This window comes from Athene noctua, chromosome 5 (assembly GCF_965140245.1).
Source record: "Athene noctua chromosome 5, bAthNoc1.hap1.1, whole genome shotgun sequence".
Taxonomy (NCBI): Eukaryota; Metazoa; Chordata; class Aves; order Strigiformes; family Strigidae; genus Athene; species Athene noctua.
Genome location: NC_134041.1, coordinates 35035475 through 35054946, shown reverse-complemented (window position 1 = coordinate 35054946; position 19472 = coordinate 35035475). Strand labels below are relative to the sequence as shown.

Genomic DNA, 19472 nt, shown 5'->3' with positions numbered 1-19472 from the left:
AATAGTGGCCATGGCCCTTATCAAGAGAAAACAGACAAAAGTTGAGGCCCAAGGCTGTAGAAATAGCTGAGATTCCTCACCAGGCACAATGAAAATGTTGGTATTTGAACTGATAGGTTTTCCATTCTTGAGCCAGCTGAGATCAGGAGGTGGAAAGCCAGTGACTTCACATGTCAGAGAGATGAAATTATTCACCACCACAGTCAAATTCTCAGGATTAGTACCAACAACGCTTGGAGGAACTGCAGAGAGACATACATTAGCAGTATCTATCACAAGCATCAGGAAACAATATTCCACAAGATCCTGATTTACTAAAATAAAGCTAAACTGCTGAGTTTTGCAAAAGGGCCAAGTTGCAAAAATCTTTCACATCCTATGAATGGACCTGCTGCCTTTTGGATGTATCTGGAAATGTGACTGAAGCCAATCTAATGGTCAATTCCTGTTCCTGTAATTCACAAAAATCTCTAGGATTTAATTTGCAGTCCTTCCGTGCTTGAGATTTGGGAAGACTAATTAACTTATAAGAGATCTTGCAGTTCTTCACTAATGCGCTATCAATTTTAAAATGTTGTACTCATAGGACATTTGCTATGTAGGGCAGGACAGATTAAATTTACCTTGTCAGGATATGTAGGATGACTAAGTATCATTTCTTCCTGATATTTTATTGCTCCTATTCTTTCCAAAAGAGTCCATTTTCTCATTACAGAGAACAAAAAATTATTCTTTCTGACACAGTTCTTTTGTTAACCAGACAAACCTGTTGGTAAATAATGAGCTAAGCAGTTTAAAATTCTGACACACAAGCATTGCTCAAAGGGGTGCACTATTAACCTTACAAGTCCCAGTATTTCTAAATACAAGAATATTTTGCTATTTGACCTTTCTACAAGAACTATTTAAAATGAAACAACTGTAAATCTCTTCCTTTTAATAAATCCCAAATTTTAGTTTCCATGTTTTTGCAGTGTGGATATATAAATCACTTAAGAGGAAAGCAAAAGCATGTTCTTGGCTCTATTGGGTGGAAAAATCATTCCAAAGAACACATGGAATCCTCTTCTTCAAAGACAGAAATGTTTAAGTATTTTGGACCATATCCACCAGAAATACTCCAGATGCTTTCTGTCACTTGAATGACACAAAACAGTCATTAAGCCAAGTTTATTGCTCCTCAGTGGCACTGCAGAAACAAGAGCAGTCAATGTAAATGGGTGAATTCCATCCATATTTTTCAGCTTGGAATTAATGAAGATTATTTCCCTGGTAATAAGCATAAAATGGTTCACTAGAATAAATGAATTCTGATCTGACATTTTATAGTTATTTATATTTATTTTTTACAGTTACTTTCCCACAGATGTGATTATTGACAGTGCAAGACAATGGCCAATTAAATATACAGGGCCAATTCTGAGCTAACTTTTAATGAATTTTGCTTAAACTGTGCACGTGGTAGATTTGAAATTCAGCAACTCCACTGCTTGTGCAAAGCACTCACAAACACACTACAGGTAATCTGCATAAGCAAATATACTTGTATGTGCATACAGATGCAGTAATGGGCTCGACTCTAGTATTCAGTGTGAAAATTACCTGTTTATATTAGATGTTGAGATTTTAAAACTGGATGCTTATTTTCAGTGTTTTAGAAGGCTTTATTTTAGTTTTACTACTCACCTTTGCGACAAGTAGTGAATTTTTTAACTTAATAAAGAGCATAATCTTTAACATTTTTCTTAAATTTATGAAAGCAGTTCCATTAGAAACATACAAAAATGCTGGAAAATAACTTTTTTTTGACACCAGCAAGAAAAAGATCAAGCTGCTTAGTGATAATGCATTTTCATCAGTGCTTCACCCTGTGTGGTCCTTTCCTGAACAGCTATAGTCCAATTTTTCACATGAAATTGCATTTCTAGAGAATAATAGACCTAAACTGGTAATGCTGGTAAGGTAGAATTGAAGCTTCATGCAAATATTTATTCTAAAACAATAATATTAGACTAAAAACACTATAAACAAATATTTTAAAGACATGAAGTTTAACTTAGAACACAAATGTCAAGAAAAGCAAAATACTTTGATTTAAAAACAAAACTCAAACATCAGGAAATCTAGATAGACTCCACTGAAAGAAAATAACTTCTCAGAAAATTATTCCAGGGCAAATTCTTCCCATGACAACACAATTTTTGGCTAATTGTGTTACTGAGTAGAAAAAATCATGATAAATTTGTTTAATTTAGTAAGTAAATTTGCTGCATATGTGAATGAGAAAAAAAATTATTTCTTCTGTAATAAACTGAATCGTCAGATTCCTGGGATGCTGGTACTGTATTTAAGCAAGAGAGAGAAGAGAGCATTGTTTTCTATCTAGTATGTAATACAGAAGATTAGCTAGCTAACAAGGATGTGAAAAAGGATATTGATCATTATAGAAGGCTGTGATACAAGTCTCCAAATTGTACTGTGAAAACAGATAAAGATGTAGCTGTCAGTACTCCTTGGTAGGTTTTCAAATGTAATGGTACAGATGAATTTGTAGAAATAACGCTCATTTGATCTTCAATTCAGAACGGAAAGCTGGAAGTGGTAGGACGAAGAGTGGGCAGAAATAAAAGGGGAAGTTAGGCTGAAATGTAAATTAGAGATACCCTGATTTTTGGAAGCTATCAGAAGAGATAAGGGAAGGTGGTGGAGAGAATGTTTAAAATAACTGAAAATGTCTTAGTTTCTTGATTGTATTTCTATTAGACTATTGTACTGTATTTCTATTAGATTGTAATTCTATTAGGCCAAAATCTGTATTTTCTATTAGATTGCATTTTTATTAAGCCAAAATTTATTTTAACCCTATTCTAACTCCATAACAAAATAAAAAATAGACAACAGAAAGGAATCTTAAAGAGCAAGTTTTTAAAAAGTAAGCTTTTACAATGCCATATGTCTTTGTTGAATGCTTTCTAATCATTATTTTTCTTGAAAAAAGCATTTTATGAACATATCAAAACAGACTATAATCCAACCTATTTGTTATTCATGATTTTAGGGTTTAGCAACCCCTTCAGTGTACACACACAGCCACCACACAAGGCTCCCTCAGTAATAATTTCCACCTATGTGGAATAGAAATCAGGAGCTAAAGCTATGCGGTATCAAAAGCCATGTCTTGTCAACGTACTTTAAACGTACATTTGATTTCTGATATGTCAGAATTTCCATTTCAAATAAATGTAAGAGAACTTACATGCATAAAGCTAAGTATGTGCCCAAGCACTCTGCTAAAATTAACATGTTCAAGCTAAACTAACTTTTGAAAGATGACAATCAGAAAATTATTGATTATTGTACTTACCATGAACATTTAGGTTAAAATACTTCTTGGTGCTGCCAGCTATGTTTTCCACAATGCAGATGTACCTGCCAGTATCTGTTACTCGGGAATTCAAAATCTAAGAGGAAAAAAAAAAAAGAAAAAGAAAAAGATGGTTGTTGAGCTAGTACATAAGACAACTTACTATCAAAGAATATGAAGAGAATTAAGCTAAGCTCTCTGATTGTTTTAATAGGTTCATCCAATCTCATTCATTGATAGGAAGGGCGAGTTCTTCAGAATATGCTATTTTCTTTAAAAATAAAGTCATATATATTGCAATAATTAAATTCTGTTATGGAAACTTAGACAAAATTTGCAGCAACAGGTTGACTCCACAAAAGTCAACATTAATTTAAGCCAAGTGATCTCACTGATGCTGTTCACAGCATGACCCCGCAGACAGCTGGGTCAGCACAACTGAGGGAATTATATAGGAGTGAGAAGCAGCAGCTGAGGGACAAGGGACAACTCATCCTTAGGTGTGCAACACGTTGTAGAAAAAAAAAAAATAAATTCAGAATTGTGCACTCAGTAAATCTAAACAGTTTTGTCTTTATGGGAAGCTTGTGCTTGTGATGCTAAAAATCAGTTTTTCACTAAGAACTACCTGTAACCTCTTTCCATTGGACAAAAATGTGTGTTTGTCATTTTCTGCTAGGAGGTGGCCATCCTTTTGCCAGGTAATACTTGGAGAAGGGCTGCCACTTGCAACACAGTCCATCACTGCAACCTTGTTTACAAGCACAGTCACTTCTTCAGGCAGATCACCATCAGCTCCACTGATGGATGGTGGTACTACAAAAGAGCAAAGCATGGTAAGAACACTGTGACCCAGTACCTCCCGGGGGTTTCTGTTGTTTACGCTTAGTCACAGTGCCCATAAAGAAGAGGTGAAAACTCATTTTCTAGCTAGTCCATCATGTTCTTTGCTGTCGGAACAAAAGAAGATTTCCAAGGCAGGACCCCTTCCTAACAAAAAATCAGTGCTTTCAAGTGATAGATGCAGAAATAGAGGTAAAAAAATAAGCGTTTCCCAAGGTAAAAACCCCGAGTACATCAACACACCATGCAAGCAGCATAGAAAAGCCTTCTGTGCAATGTTCATAAACAGATCATACAAAATGGATTCTGCAGGCATTCAACCGTTGATCTAAATCATGAATTCCCTTAAGCCTTCGGGAGTTTTGCAGGTATTTTAGAAAACAATGACCAACGTAAGGAGAGAGAAAAGTCTAGTAGGACAGAATTTTGAACTGGAAACTGGATAGGGAATAAGAGATACCAAAGTAAAACCTGGATTTCTACATATACTTTACTTTCTGGTGAAGTGTGATAGGGGCAATGCAATTTATTTCCTGTAACAATAACCTAAAAACATACTGAACTAACAATATTAATGCTATTTTTATGCACTGCTCTATACGTCTACAAAACTCTAGTACCTTACATAAACACGTTAATTTCATAGTTTACAAATATACAGAATTTACAAACTTTAAAAAATAACTAAACTTGAACTATAACACTTCATTAGTTTCCACAGAACTCTTTTCTTGTTATTAAAAAGAAAATTATTTCTTATTATTGCTATTAAAAGGAAAAAACAGAGCAGGAAAGCTCACAGAGCACTCGGACATCGTAATGAATGGAATCCTCTCCAGCTTCGTTTACTGCCTCACACATGTATCTCCCGGCATCTTCAGCTTGTGCCCGTGGAATCTGCAACACACGGCCTCCTGGAAGGAAAATGCATACAAGATTCAAATGCAACATCCATCATTTCCACACCACATTTCACTAGAGACCTGAGCAAGCAAATTTATGAATGGTCAGCATTTGCTCTGAATTATAAGTAACTAAAGACTTCTATTTCCTAGCTACTTTTTCTACTGGCAGATACTTGGAATTCAGCAATGCTCATACCAAAATGTTAGAAAAGAGTAATTAATTCCACATAAAGTAATAACATTCTTCAGCAGTATGCAGCCAGACATTATTCTTCAACCAAAACCAGAAATATTTCTCAGCAAGGGGACAGAGAACTAATAGGCAAAAGGAAATACATAAGCACAGAATATTCTGTTCCAAATCGAAAAAATTAACTGCTGAAGCTTATAGGTACTTTTGACCCTATTCCTCATTTTAAGCACAGAAATAGTCTCAGAAAGAGAGAGCATATTAGGAATACATTTGAGGAGCTGCTGTCATTGGGGTGTCTCAACAGCTGAGCAATGGGTAGACAAAAAGACATTATCCCCACCACTGCCCTTCTTTACACACACCATCCCAAGCCATCCTCTGCTCAGAAAAGTTCCCATTTGGTACTCTCAGCATTACAAGCACCTCTTTCCTATATGAGGTTAAGTAGGGGCTCATGGCCATTTTTCTGCTGGAAACATTATTTCCATGCCTCACTCCCTGGTTAAGATGCTTTTCTACTCCAATTATGATTTTGCCAAATCACAACTTAATAAGGAAATAAATCAGGAACACATCCAAGAGAAGGTATCATCATTGCATTTTATTTTTCAATGTATCATATGAAAGTTGAATGGTCACATTCACACCATTTTAGAGACTACTTTTTAAAAGAAAGAAGAAAACAACTTCAGTCCAAGGACTAGAGAGAACCATTTCTAGTCAAGGAAGTCTGAAAATAACATTAAAGCAGTGTTCTGAAAGGGAAAACTTTGTTATTACTATACAAATACTAAAACTTATACCATTTTTAAGGTCAGAGTGACATTTTAACACTCACCTGGTAATATCAGTACTTTATCACTAGAGCTCAGAGGATAGCCATCTTTATACCACGTAAGAACTGGAGGAGGAACAGCATTGGTCTCGCAGTACAGTGAAAGGGGATTGTTAACAATCACATCTCTACTTTTTCCACCTCTTCCCGCATCTACCATGTTACCAGCTTCCCTTTCCTTATAATGCTTTTGGAAACTAGGAGGAACTATAACCAAGGAGGGGGAAAACGTTTTAATTTTACAGCAGAAAAAGATAGTTTTAAAGTCAAGAAATAAAAAAATACTGTAATTCTTTAAAAACAGCAGTAAAAATTAAGTGTATTAAATTAGCACCACCTCCCTCAATTTGAATTACGCAGGAAAACTCTAATTCTTTTCAATCTACTGAATATTTTCTTAAGACTAGTAAATAACCATATAAGAAGACCTGATAACAAAACACAGAGAGGGTATTAACCAGCAATAATACTTAAACAGTAAGCTATCTGGTTTCACTCAAGTTCTATTTTTGTCTAAATTTTCAGAAATTACTGATGATATTTTTTTTTTTTTAATTTACACACAGTGTGTAGGCCAACAGGATGCTTATGTCTGGGGTCTCTAAGTACTAATCAAAGCAGATAAATAAACTATGATGTCTTAGTTTAAGCTAAATTAAAACTTTTTCATGTCATTTATAGGAAGATCAGAGTTACGTGTCAGTTCACTAACTTCAGAAACCCTGCATGTTACCAAATATGAAAGAATAATTGAACATTTAATTTCTTAAAGATAAGCAAAATATACATGACATGAAAATCAAACAAAACACAGAAGCATTGGATTAGACCAAGCAGGTGTAAAGGATAAAAATTTATAAAGAATTCCATCATCTCAGAACATTAGAAAAGGAGGCTACCAGAAGAATTTTATTATTGGCACTCTGTTTACCTTGTATATTTACATCAAATTCCACTTCATCCTCTCCAGCAATGTTGGATGCCAGACAAGTGTAACGACCAGTGTCTGACACCTGAGCCTCCTTAATCTGCAGAGTACGGCCACTAACTTGGATGATGACATGATCATCTGGTTTAAGTGGCTGTAATGTAATTTTAAATGGAAATTAATACTTGGCAAAATGTACACTAGAAATAGCCATATTTGTGAAAGCAATATGTTATCATCTCTCTTTTGGTCAAATTCAGGTTGTTTCAAAATCCTTTGTACACTGGGAGTAAGAGTGGGAGTAAGAGCATATTTTGGGTTCAGTATTTCCTCTACTTTGATACCACTACCAACAGAAGATCCTTTGATTTTTCTTAATGCTTCTAGCAAGGCCTGCTTCCAATCTAAGCAAAGAAAGCAGTTGTTTAGGACACCATATTACTGAGGGTCACTGCTTGGGACACAGTCCTAAACCAGGTGCTCCTGGGATGGCAGCCTTGGCCACAGGTGGTGCAGCCCAGCTCTCATCTCACCTGCTCCTCCTTTCCCTCAGACCAAAAGCTTTTCCTCCCTGAGTAAACTTGATCAAGCTGGAGACAGTTTTCTTTTGATGGTTGTCAGAAACTCTGCATCTTCACCTTTCTGATCTGGGTAGCTGGTCCCCTAAGAAGATGTGGTTTAACATCACTCCTAACCCCAGGTGGAAGTTGCTGGTGAAGGGATAATGCCATCCCCATTAGGCAAGGGCTCTTGTGACATCTGATTAAAATCAGGCTGATTCAGTCCCTGAACTCACTGGCCAAGTCCATGAGCTGACAGAAAACCTATACCTATCAGTTTTCTACAAGGTGAACAGCTCTAACTCGGCCTCCAGCCACACAACCACTAGGATCTGCTGCCCAGCAAAGACACGGTGTGAAATGGATGCAGCAGCAATGCAGATACAAAGGATTAGATGCTACTGTCCTCAAAATTTACATCACACCTGACAGTAGGGACTGCACTAATACAACTTGTATCTTTCAGTAATGAAAACAGAACACATTAGGGAGTCAGCACTGAACTCCTGGCCTGCAGGGTACAATTAATTTAGTTCATGGATGTGGATGAAAACCATTTACCCAGGGGCAACTGAAGAAAAAGCTGCTGTTCTGACAGTGGTAGAAAACTGCTTACAGCTACTGTCTTTGGTGATGTCTCTGCTCCCCCCAACATAATTTTTCATTGGCAGTGTAATCAGTACACCCAGGAGATCCTAGAATTACAGTATATGCTTGAAACAAATGGAGGGTGTACACAGAATCTCTCCTGTGACTCCAGGCTGTTTCTGCATGCTCAGGAAATTCAGCAAGGGCTGGCCCAGCTGCAGAGGTGCAGCAGTCTGTTACTTAAGTGCCCTACCAAGAACAGCTAAAACAAGAGTTTATATTCCTCCTTCATACCAGAGTTGCATTGTCTCTTTTTTATTAATAGCCAGTCCCCAGTAGACTGCACATCAGTACAATTCCATGGCACTGCCCTTCCAAACTGCTTCCTCTCCAGACCGATGCTGCTGTGAAGATTGTGTGTGGCAGGAACCACACCTCGTTCCCCCTGGCAGAGAATCCAGATGCTTTTGTGGCTTTGTGAGCTCTGCCAGAACGAAGCGGGAGGCTTTCTGCAACTTCTGCAGGGGCAGCACTTAGAGGAACCAAGCAGGGGGCCCTTCTGTAACAGGGCCTTTGGGGACTTTACACAATGGCTAAGGGACACATGGTCATACCATGGGATGCTACCACTAGGCTGGGCTCTTCCCCTTTAAAGCACAGGCCAGTGGCAGGCCCTGGAAATGCTCAGTGTCTCAGTGGCACTGCCAAGCACCCGCAAAAAAGCAAACATGTCAATTTGCAGAGGTCTGGCCAACAGCAAACATCCTAAGACTGTGGGATGTCCAGCAGGACAGTGGGAAGATGACTGCCTGTTGACTTCAGCACTGCAATTGAGCCTGTTACACTGCACAAATGTTCATTAACAGTGATAACAAAAATACATGGCTGTTTCTCTATGAAATCCACTCATTAGAAGGAATTCAGTTTGTGACTGGCCTGTCCATCCTTGTACCAGCTGATGGCAGCAGCAGGAATGGCATGAGCTTCACACCCCAGGGTAAGGCTGTGGTTTACTTTGATCTTCACTTCTTTAGCAGAGACACCTATCCCTGAGATATCCCCTTTGTTAATGGTGGGTGGAACTGCACAAAAACAAAGGGAGAGAGAGACACTTTCATGATTTTGTCTTATGCAGCATTTCAAAATTAAATAGACAAAGAGAAAACTTTGATGATAACTTCAGGGAAAGCAAGTGCATTTCCCCCCTATAATCTGTCTCTTTCCCTTAGCTGAATTTTTATTTTTATATATATAATACATATACATGTGTGTATTTTACACTTTTTTGTATATGTATTATGTATAAAAACATATAAAACTGTGTTCAACAGTTTTAGACATGCAAACCTAACCACAGCCTTACCTAGCTCTAGCACTTCATTATGTGTTTGGCTTGAATTCTATAAAATTTAGTGTACTGCAGTCATTAAAAAGCATTTTAACGGAAACTAATATTCTCAGAAACATGTGTTTGAACTGAAGTCCACACTCAGATTAGCTGGTCAAAACTCAATGTTTCCATTCCATTGAAATCCCAGTGTTGCAAAATCCTGTTTCCTTCTGAATCAGAATGAAAACAGAACATTTAAAAATTTTTAAGCTACCCCCCACCTCAGTCTCCTAATATATTTTAAATTATTTTAAATGCTTTCAAAGCCTTTTCCATTCTTTTTTCCAATGAGACATTTTAAATTCTCCCTAACGCTTACAGTACCATAATAACTGAGAGTTGAAATGACATTTGAGGGTGGGGGGCTTAATGTTGCTACATAGCCATACTTCAATAATGAACTCTTTTGTCATCTTCTTGTTATTCTGAATCCAGTGGGGCCTCATTAGGGACTTAGTGTAATTAAAATAACTGTGAGGGAGCAAACCAAACTCCAGTTCAGACTAGGAAATAAAAATGAAAAAAAAGATGAAAAATCATGCTTGAATGAGCACATAATGAAGAGATTGAGCACTAAAATAGAGTATTGGGCACAGATGCTCAAGGGACAATGTGCTGACAGGAAGCCTTGAATGAGAAAGCTTTTGTGCATGCGGTATTTTATGGAAGGATATAAAAATAGTATCCTCCTGTTTTACCTTACTCAAGAAAGTTTCCCATTAGATGATGGGTCCCTTCCCCCCCCCCCTTTTCTTCTAAAATAGTTTCTTTGCTCATGAGATTCTCTGCTCACATCTCCCACTGTGCTGCACTCATCTGATTTTAAAATCATTCCCAGAAAAGCATTTCAGAAGAAACTGGAGTTCAATGTTTCTTAAATGTCTTCCCCTGAGTGTTACAAAGACTTTTAGCACAACAGCAACATTGATAAGGGATGCAACAGCAAACTTTTCCAGTATCTTTTTTCAAGCAATGCCATGAGCTCATGCAGATGTTTGGTGAACAAAACCACTAACAGAAATCCTTCTGTTTACCTGGATAGGTAACACTACAAAGGCAAAAAACAGAAGAATTAAAAAAAACCCCAACAAACCAAACACACACACTGGAAGTATTTCCTTACTGTAGACTTTCACTTCATAGTGTTTCAAAGTTTCTCCAGCCTCATTTGTTGCTATACAGGTATATCTTCCAGCGTTGTCCTCCTGCGCATTTATAATCTGCAGGGTTCGACCACCTGCCAAAAGATATCATTCTTTAATAGCATCGATGTTATGCTCTTGCTTCCCAAATATTTAAACAGTGTCTGCAGCATATTTTCAACCCTTTGGTCTAAATTCTGACCTTAGAAGAGCATGAAAAACTGACTGCTTACCACTACGTATACTGTGTAATAAACGTGCAGAATTCACAGGAATGCTTTGGATCACAACTCCTGTTCCTTACAGACTCTCTGAAAATTTAATATAGAACTATACAAGAAATTTCAATAGGAAAAAGCAATTTAGGGTTCTGCACTTCATTCACAGAAAAAAAAAAAAGGAGGCATAATAAGTAGGACTAAGCAAAAGCAGCCTAGTCAACATGCCAGCAGTAGATGCGAGCCTCCAAACTGCCTCTCTCTTTCAGTGCAGTACTTCATAAGAAAGAGGCCCTTAACTCCCTCCAGAGAACAGACAGAAGCACCAACTGCAATGTGAGAACTGTAAACATAAAACAATTGGTAGAATTTAGGACTTCAAGTGGCCTCTACAACTGTGACATCCATGAATTTCCTCTCTGTAGTATATTGTTTATATATAATTTATAGTCTGCACTCTCATAGATCACAGAATCATAGAATACCAGGTTGGAAGGGACCTCAGTGATCATCTGGTCTAACCTTTCTTGACAAAAGCACACTCTAGACAAGATGGCCCAGCACCCTGTCCAGCTGAATCTTAAAACTGTCCAGTGCTGGGGAACCCACCACCTCCCTGGGAAGATTATTCCAGTGACTGATTGTTTGCACTGTGAAGAATTTTCCTCTTGTGTTCAATCAGAACCTCCCCAGGAGTAACTTGTCCCCATTAGCCCTCATCTTTTCCATGGGACTCCTTGTAAAAAGGGAGTCACCATCTTCTTTGTAGCCCCCCTTTAAATACTGGAACATGGTGATAAGGTCACCCCTAAGCCTTCTCATCTCAAGGCTGGAGATCTCTTGTGGATCCCTGGAGGTGTTTAAGAGGAGGGTTAACTTAGCGCTGAGGGATCTGGTGTAGTTGGGAACTGTCGGTGTTGGGTTGATGGTTGGACTGGATGATCTTCAAGGTCTTTTCCAACCTAGACAATTCTGTGATTCTGTGAAGGCTGAACAAACCCAATTCTCTCAGACTTTCCTCACATGACAGGCTGCCCAGTCCCTTCATCATCTTTGTGTCCCTGCTCTGGACCCTCTCCAGCCTGGCCACATCTTTTTTGTATAGCGGGGACCAAAGCTGAACACAGTATTCCAGGTGTGGCCTGACAAGCGCTGAGTAGAGTGGGATAATGACTTCATCATCTCTGCTAGTGATGACCTTGTTGATGCAACCCAGAACCCTGTGGGCTCTTTGCCGCAGCAGCACACTCTTCACTCATACTGAGCTTGTTTTCCACCAGGACTCCCAGGTCCTCTTCCGCAGAGCTGCTCCCCAGCCACATAGATCCCAGCCTGTGCTGCACTCCTGGATCATGTTTCCCAGGTGCAAGACCTTATCCTTGTTGAACTCTGTAAGGCTCTTGTTATCCCACTCTTCCAGCCTATCCAGGTCTTCCTGCAGGGTGGCTCTCCCTTCCAGAGTATCCACGTCTCCACTCAGTTTGGTATTGTCAGCAAAATTCATCAGGGTACACTTGATTCCATCATCCCAATCACTTATGAAGATATGGAACAGCGTTGGGTCCAGTATCAATCCCTAGGGCACCCATTTGTGACAGGTTGCCAGTCTGAAAAAGAGCTCTTTACCCCCACCCTCTGGGTGCAGTCTGTGAGCCAGTTCCCCACCTACTGCACAGACCACTTGTCTAGTCTGTAGTACACCAGTTTCTGTAGGAAGAGGCAGTGGGGAACCACATCAAAAGCTTTGGAGAAATGCAGGTAGACAATGCCCACCACACACCCCACATCAACCAAGCAGGTTACTTTGTTGTAGAAGGTGATCAGGTTTGTCAAGAATGATTTGTCCTTGGTGAATCCATGCTGGCTTTTCCCAATCACATGTTTCATGTGACTTGTGATAGCCCCCAGGAGGATTCATTCCATAACTTTCCCAGGGATTGAAGTAAGACTGATGGGCCTATAATTTCCTGGATCCTCCTCTAAGCCCTTCTTGGAGATGGGGGTGACATTAACCTTCATCCAGTCTTCTGGGATGTCCCCCAATCTCCATGACTTCTCAAGAATTGTGGAGGATGGCCTCACAACATCAGCCAGCTCTCATAACACCCTTGGGTGGATAATGTCAGGGCCCATACATTTGTAGGGCTCAAGCTCCTTTAACAGTTCACACACCAACTCTTCCTTCACTGATGGTGAGTCTGTGTTTGTATCGACCTGGATTTTTCCTCCCAAGGCCTGCGGAAAACAGTGCCAGCAAAGACGGAGATGAATAAAGTGTTAAGAACCTCTGCCTTTTCAGCATTGTTGGTAACTGATTCACTTCCCCTGTTTAACAGTGGGCTAATACTTTCCTTCTGTTTCTGCTTGTTGTTTACATATCCAAAGAGCCCTTCCTTGTAATTTTTGACATCTCTGGCCAATTTCAATTTGAGCTGAGCTTTTGCTTTTCTAACTGCATTTCCGCACACCCTGGCAATGTCCTTGTAGTTCTCAACAGGTATTTGTCCACTTTTCCATCTCTGGTGCCCTTCTCTTTTGGTTTTGAGCAGACTCAGAAGCTTGCAGTTGTCAGGGAGGTCTCTTTCTCTGCCTGTTTCCCTTACCTTTAAAGTGGATGAACTGTTTCTCTGCTTCCAGGAGAGCAGTCTTGAAAAACTCAAGAGCATTCGCTGGCTCCTTTATCCTCCACAGAAGCTTCTGACGCATTCCCTCCCAACGGAGCTCTGAGCAAGCTGAAGTTTGCTATTATAAAATCTAAAACCTTCAGCAGGATCCTGAACTCCACAATATTGTGATCACTGCAGTCAAGGCTATCACTAATTCAGATATTAAAAAGTGGGTCTTCTTGGTTTGTAAGCAGCAAGTCCAGCAGTGTCTCATTCCTGGTTGGCACATCTAACATTTGTATGAGGAAGCAGTCCTCTACACGTTTCCAGGAACTTCATGGATGACATGTGAGCTACTGTATTGTTCTTTCAACAAATGTCTAGGTAGTTGAAGTCACCCATAAGAGCCCAGTTCTGTTGACTTGAAGCTTGCTTAAGTGACCCAAATGTTTCTTTGTAGGCCTTATTTTCTTGGTTTGTAGGTCAGTAGCAGATGCCTACTGTAAGATTCCCCTTGGAGACAACCCCTCTGATCTTGACCCTGAAGCATTCAATAGGATTTCCACAACGGTCATAGTTGGATTCTACACATTCAAGGTTCTCCTTAACATAGAGCATGACTCCTCCACCTCTTCTCCTTTGCCTGTCTTTATGAAACAGCCTATAGCCACCCATCACAATCCTCAAGTCATACGAATTGTCCCACCATGTTTCAGTTATTCCTAGGATATCATAACTTTCTGACTGGGCACAGAGCTCTAGTTCCTCCTGTTTGTTCCCCAGGCTACATGCATTGGTATACATACACTTGGGGTGGTTGGTCTTCTGGTTCACATCTTGGGAGGCATCTGAGGAACATTTGTCACTGCTCTGGTTGACCTTATTCCTCAGCTGGCTACAATGGTGTGAGTGTCCCCACTTTGGACTCTGTCAAGTTTAAAGCCTGCCTCACCAAGTTGGCCAACCTACTGCCAAAGATTCTTTTGCCTCTTCTAGACAGGTGGATCCCATCCCTCCCTAGCAGGGTATGGTCATCAAAAAATGGCCCATTGTCATAAAACCCAAAGACCTCATGGTGGCACCAGGCACAAAGCCAGAAATTGATTTTCATTCATGTCTATTTCTGACTGTAGCCTTTCCTCTAACTGGTAAAATGGAAGAAAAGATAACTTGGGCATCAATACTTTCTGCTTGCACCCCCAGAGCTTTGTAGTCTTCCTTGATTCTGGCCAGGTTCCCGCTTGCAGTGTCATTTGTTCTCATATGGAAGAGTAGCAATAGATACCAGTTTGTGCTCTTGACAAGCTGTGGCACCCTCTAGGCAACACTCTGGACCTTAGCTCCCGGAAGGCAGCATATCTCTCGATTCCTTTTCAGGATGGCAGATGGCCACCTCAGTGTCCCTCAACAGACTCACTATTGATGAGATTAATCTTATTTAATCAGGCTGCAGTTCTCTCCAGACTGCATTCCTAGAAATTGTCCCCCCATGTAGCAATTCAATTCCTTGCTATCAGTACCAACTCATTCTTCCTCTGAACATTCGCAGTTAACAATGTTAACATACTTGCTTATTTACATTACTTCAGTGTTACCAGTAAAGCTTGTTCCTGTTTTCCACCTCCACAGATGTGTTAGGTAAGAGTTACTCCAGAAATTAAACATGGCAAACTACTAATAGCCTAGAAGAATGCCACCTCATTCCTCTTACTAATGTTGTTTATATCACTCTCCATCTAATTTCCACACTTAATTTCAAGTTATTTCCATCCATTAACTCCAATAAAATTGTTTGCCATCATTTAGCTTTATGGAAAAAAAGAATAAATACCTGAATACAATAAAATACAAGCAAATAGTTAATTGTGAAGCACTTAAATATTGGAATGAAGTGCTACAAAAGTACAAACATTGCCCTTAAGAGAAATATATCCTTTGGGGTTTTTTGGGGTTTTTTTAAATCTGTAAAGAGGAAACTAACCAATAAAAGAATAAAATGTTATTTCTCAATAACAACAAAACATTTACCTGGCAAAATGCGGATATTTCTGTTTGATTCTAAAGGATTACCATCTTTCAGCCAGGTGATTGTAGCTGGAGGATACGAATAAGCCTCGCAAATCAGTGATGTTGGGCTGTTGAGGATAACAGTGACATCTTCTGCATTTCTGTGGCTGTCTGCACCCACAATGGTTGGAGACACTAGGAACAACAAAGTCTTTAACTAGAGCAAAGACCTCTATGAAAAGACAATTTTCTGTTCCCTGGTCAGTCTAGGAATCTGGTTGCAGCCTTAACTAGCTGGGAGGCATTCCTGTGAGGTGCACTGAAGCCCAGAACCCAACAACATTCATGTGGTTTTATGTCTTGTCCTAAAGACAATGGTCAGCCTGCATTGGTAGAATCCATCCACCCTTAGCCTTTGCCAAACACAGGTCAGCAGTAAGCCAGCTACCACTTCTTGTGCAGCAGCTGGAGACCCACTGCTTGATGCTTCTGGGAGCAGCAGACTGGTAGGAGGCATGAGCCTACGAAATGAGGATGTGGAAAACAAACTTGCCATTGTTTGCATTTAGTTATGCAATAACCATCATGAAAAAAGCAAACCACAGATTGTTTCAGCTTTGCTGAAAAGATCACAATCTGAACTGCTCTTCAGATACTCCTTCCTTTAATCACAATAAGCCAGTGCACTGTCCTGCTCATTCCACACAGTGTCCTGTTATAGCTTCCCATTTTCTTGCTCTATCTAAAGCACAGAACTGCTGTTGCTACTGAACTACTATTATTTATAAATTACTAGGCTATGAAATTTTAATTGTAGACAGGCAATTTAGGCATTGCTATAATTATAAGTGCTACAAAATTCCAATGTGATTATGTTTTTTCCCCCTGAGATGAATATTTTCTCTGCAAGAGTCAGCCCAGCTGTCTTACCAAGTACATTAAGACTGTAACTTTTGCTCTTATCTCCAGCTGTATTGGATGCAATACATGTGTATCTCCCTGTGTCAGTGACTTGAGCATTGGTGATTTGCAGGAAACGCCCACTGGACAGAAACTTGTGATCTTCATCCTCAGTTAGTGATTGCCCATCCTTTATCCAGGTGATTTGTGGTACAGGGTTCCCTGAAAGGAGTAAAGAATATTGCCGATATTATTTGTTGCATAGCCTCTAGGATATGCCAAGATTTCTGAAAAATGGGAAAATATCATGCCCTTTTAAAATACATCCTTTAGGGAGATGTTTTGGAGTATGTATTCTAAAATCTTCAAACCTCCTGAAGTAATACCTCCTCTTAAATTCCACAAGCCTTTAGGGAAGAAATATGACAGCAATTATCCTCTTGATTACGTATTATACAACCTTTATAAGAAAGAGTGCTTAGTCCTACAATAAGCACCATGGTTAAATCTGTCATTTAAAAATTCCACTGAACAGAAAATGCCATTAAAAACATGCTGTTCAGAACCAATGATGGTCAATACCACAGGTTTGGTCACCAAAGATAAGTAATATTGTATACTTCTACCTATCACTTCACATGTTAGGGTAACTGTGTGCTTCTTTTTCACTTTCACATCTTCCAATTTATTTTCACCCACAATCCCTGGAGGCACTGCAAACAGACAAGACAACAACATCAGCAGGTATTACTTGCAACCAATCTAAACACAACAAAGACACACTCAGGCTACATCCCAGCATATGCTTCCTTTAATCACGTCAATTAACAAATAGCTCAGATCTACCAGAAACAGGTCCAGGTGTGAGACACTGTGGAGCTAACCTGCCTGGACAGCAGATGGGCACTCTGTTAACACCCCTTAACCATACAAGTCCATGCAAAGGGCAAGAGAGGCCCACAGACCCATAGGGGGCTCACCTCACTTTGTCTTCACAGCTACAGAGATCCTCAGAGTGCTGAACAGTATGGTCTGTAGGGCAATATTTCTGTGTATGGTCAGTAGGGCAACAGAGATGAGCACTTGTTAGTGGGACCAGGTTTGATATTATGCACCAGCATGTTTTCCAAGTTTTTCATTAAGCAGCAAGTTGTTCAAAACCATGTGCTTAAGAGTTGTTTGTTTTCCAACAGTAACTGAAAGCATCTATCTAGAACTCTAGGGAAATAACTGATTTATAGAAAAAGAGTCAGCTTGTCTACTCACATACCATGTGGGGTTTTTTTTCCTTACCAGAATGCTTAAAGCAATACAATAGATTACCAACAAGTGGATGCTGTGTAAAGGCATACATGTGTTTTATGCAAATACAGCTAATTCCATACAGGCAGATGAACAAACTACATAGGTCTAAAGGCATCTTGCTGAGGTACAAACTATGTTTCTCTAGGGAAATAGAAGACAAAACTATACCCTTAAAATGCCTATCCACCTCCCAGATAGCTAACTCAATACAAGGAAACTCTTATACAGACTGTATGACTGACCACTTGATGACACGTTTCCAAATAATCTTGGTCAACTGGACTACACAGACTCCTGTGCTTTTGGATGAGAGAGGACAAATGTGCTGGTGAATAGCTGTGGTGGTTAAGAGCTCTGATCAACTATTTCTTTCAAAGTAGATTCACGCCAAAAGAAAATGGCACTACAAATCAAAGTAGACATGGAGTATAATAGGTTGAAAAGGAGGCCTAGAGTTAGAAGAAAGCCAGCCCAGTCTCCAAGAGATTTTAGAAAGTTTAAAAAAAATGCTGGACTAGGGAGCCAGATACTACACTTTAATAATCCTAAAAAATGTAAACTTTTAGCCTAGATAGAAAACCTAAAGAAAGAGGAATTAACATATATTCAGCAGCTTATTTGTGATCTACCACTAAATTGGAAGCAAAAGTTTTCTAAAAATAAGAATCGTGGTAATATCCAGAATTCACTGTCAACCAAAAAAAATGTTATACCAGGTATTTGATACTAATGAAGGGTACAAACTAGAGTGAAGAAGAAAAAAATGACTGAAAGAGGTTTGCATTTCACTTGACTGGAATGGCAAAGACACTACTTTAGCATGGCTAAAAGTTGGCCTCTGAACAGGACACATGGTGAGATATGGGTTAGTAGAATTCAGTATGCAAAAGGATGTGGCCAATACTGGCACTCTCACCAACCTGTGATGCAGTTATGATCAAATTCCCTTCTGTGATTGTACAAGCAATGCAAAACAGACTTTTATATGGGTTTTAGTGTCCAAATGCAGCAAGACAAAGATGTATGAACTAGTGGAGGAATTAGATGGGGAAAAATATAACCTAAAATCGTAACGGTCAGGACTTTTAAGTCAGGCTAAAAGTTACAATTCAGAAACAAACAGCAACTCATCACTCAGGCCCCAAAATAATAAGAGTAAGGTGTCAAAAACATATTAATTTCAGAAATATGACAAAGCCACACCAATATTTATTTAAATGTTATGCTTATTACACCAAGATCTCCATGCAAACCGGCTCGCCTCTTGCACCTCCTACGACAATTTAGAGAAACACTGGTATGTCTCGGTACGGTTTCTATTTACAGTAAGCTGGTGAATATTCTGTGTCGCTATCAGGCCACATTCCAGTAACTTTCCTCTAGAAAGACAAAGAAATTACTGGGTGGAGGGAATAGAAGACTGTAAAATGGAATTTTCCACTCAACCCACTTGAAATCAGCTTCACTGAGCATTTTCCTTCAAGGCAAACAAAGCCTATGCAATAGAGATTCCCAGAACCCTCAAGAACACCCTGCTACTAAAACCCTCCAAAGAAAACAGTAAAACAATGAATGCTTTTCAGTGTTTATCCATCTCTTCCATTCTACCAGACTTACACTTCCATGAGCTCATCAAATAAACATGAACTGACATGAATGCGAGTTATCATTTACAGGCTGAATATGCA

The 19472-nt window shown here is 39.4% G+C and overlaps 1 protein-coding gene across 2 annotated transcripts in view; it reads right to left on the bottom strand.

The window, feature by feature from the left end:
* HMCN1 (hemicentin 1) overlaps positions 1-19472 on the bottom strand; it is a 211555-nt gene that overhangs the window by 55787 nt on the left and 136296 nt on the right. For both annotated transcript variants that reach the window (XM_074907071.1, XM_074907072.1), the window contains 11 exons: positions 17106-17192; positions 16510-16701; positions 15601-15774; positions 10730-10843; positions 9153-9298; positions 7072-7222; positions 6144-6347; positions 5008-5121; positions 3993-4180; positions 3365-3461; positions 81-242 (listed from right to left, as the gene is read on the bottom strand). In XM_074907071.1, the coding sequence (XP_074763172.1) occupies positions 81-242; positions 3365-3461; positions 3993-4180; positions 5008-5121; positions 6144-6347; positions 7072-7222; positions 9153-9298; positions 10730-10843; positions 15601-15774; positions 16510-16701; positions 17106-17192 (1629 nt within the window). The remainder of the gene's footprint in view (positions 1-80; positions 243-3364; positions 3462-3992; positions 4181-5007; positions 5122-6143; positions 6348-7071; positions 7223-9152; positions 9299-10729; positions 10844-15600; positions 15775-16509; positions 16702-17105; positions 17193-19472) is intronic.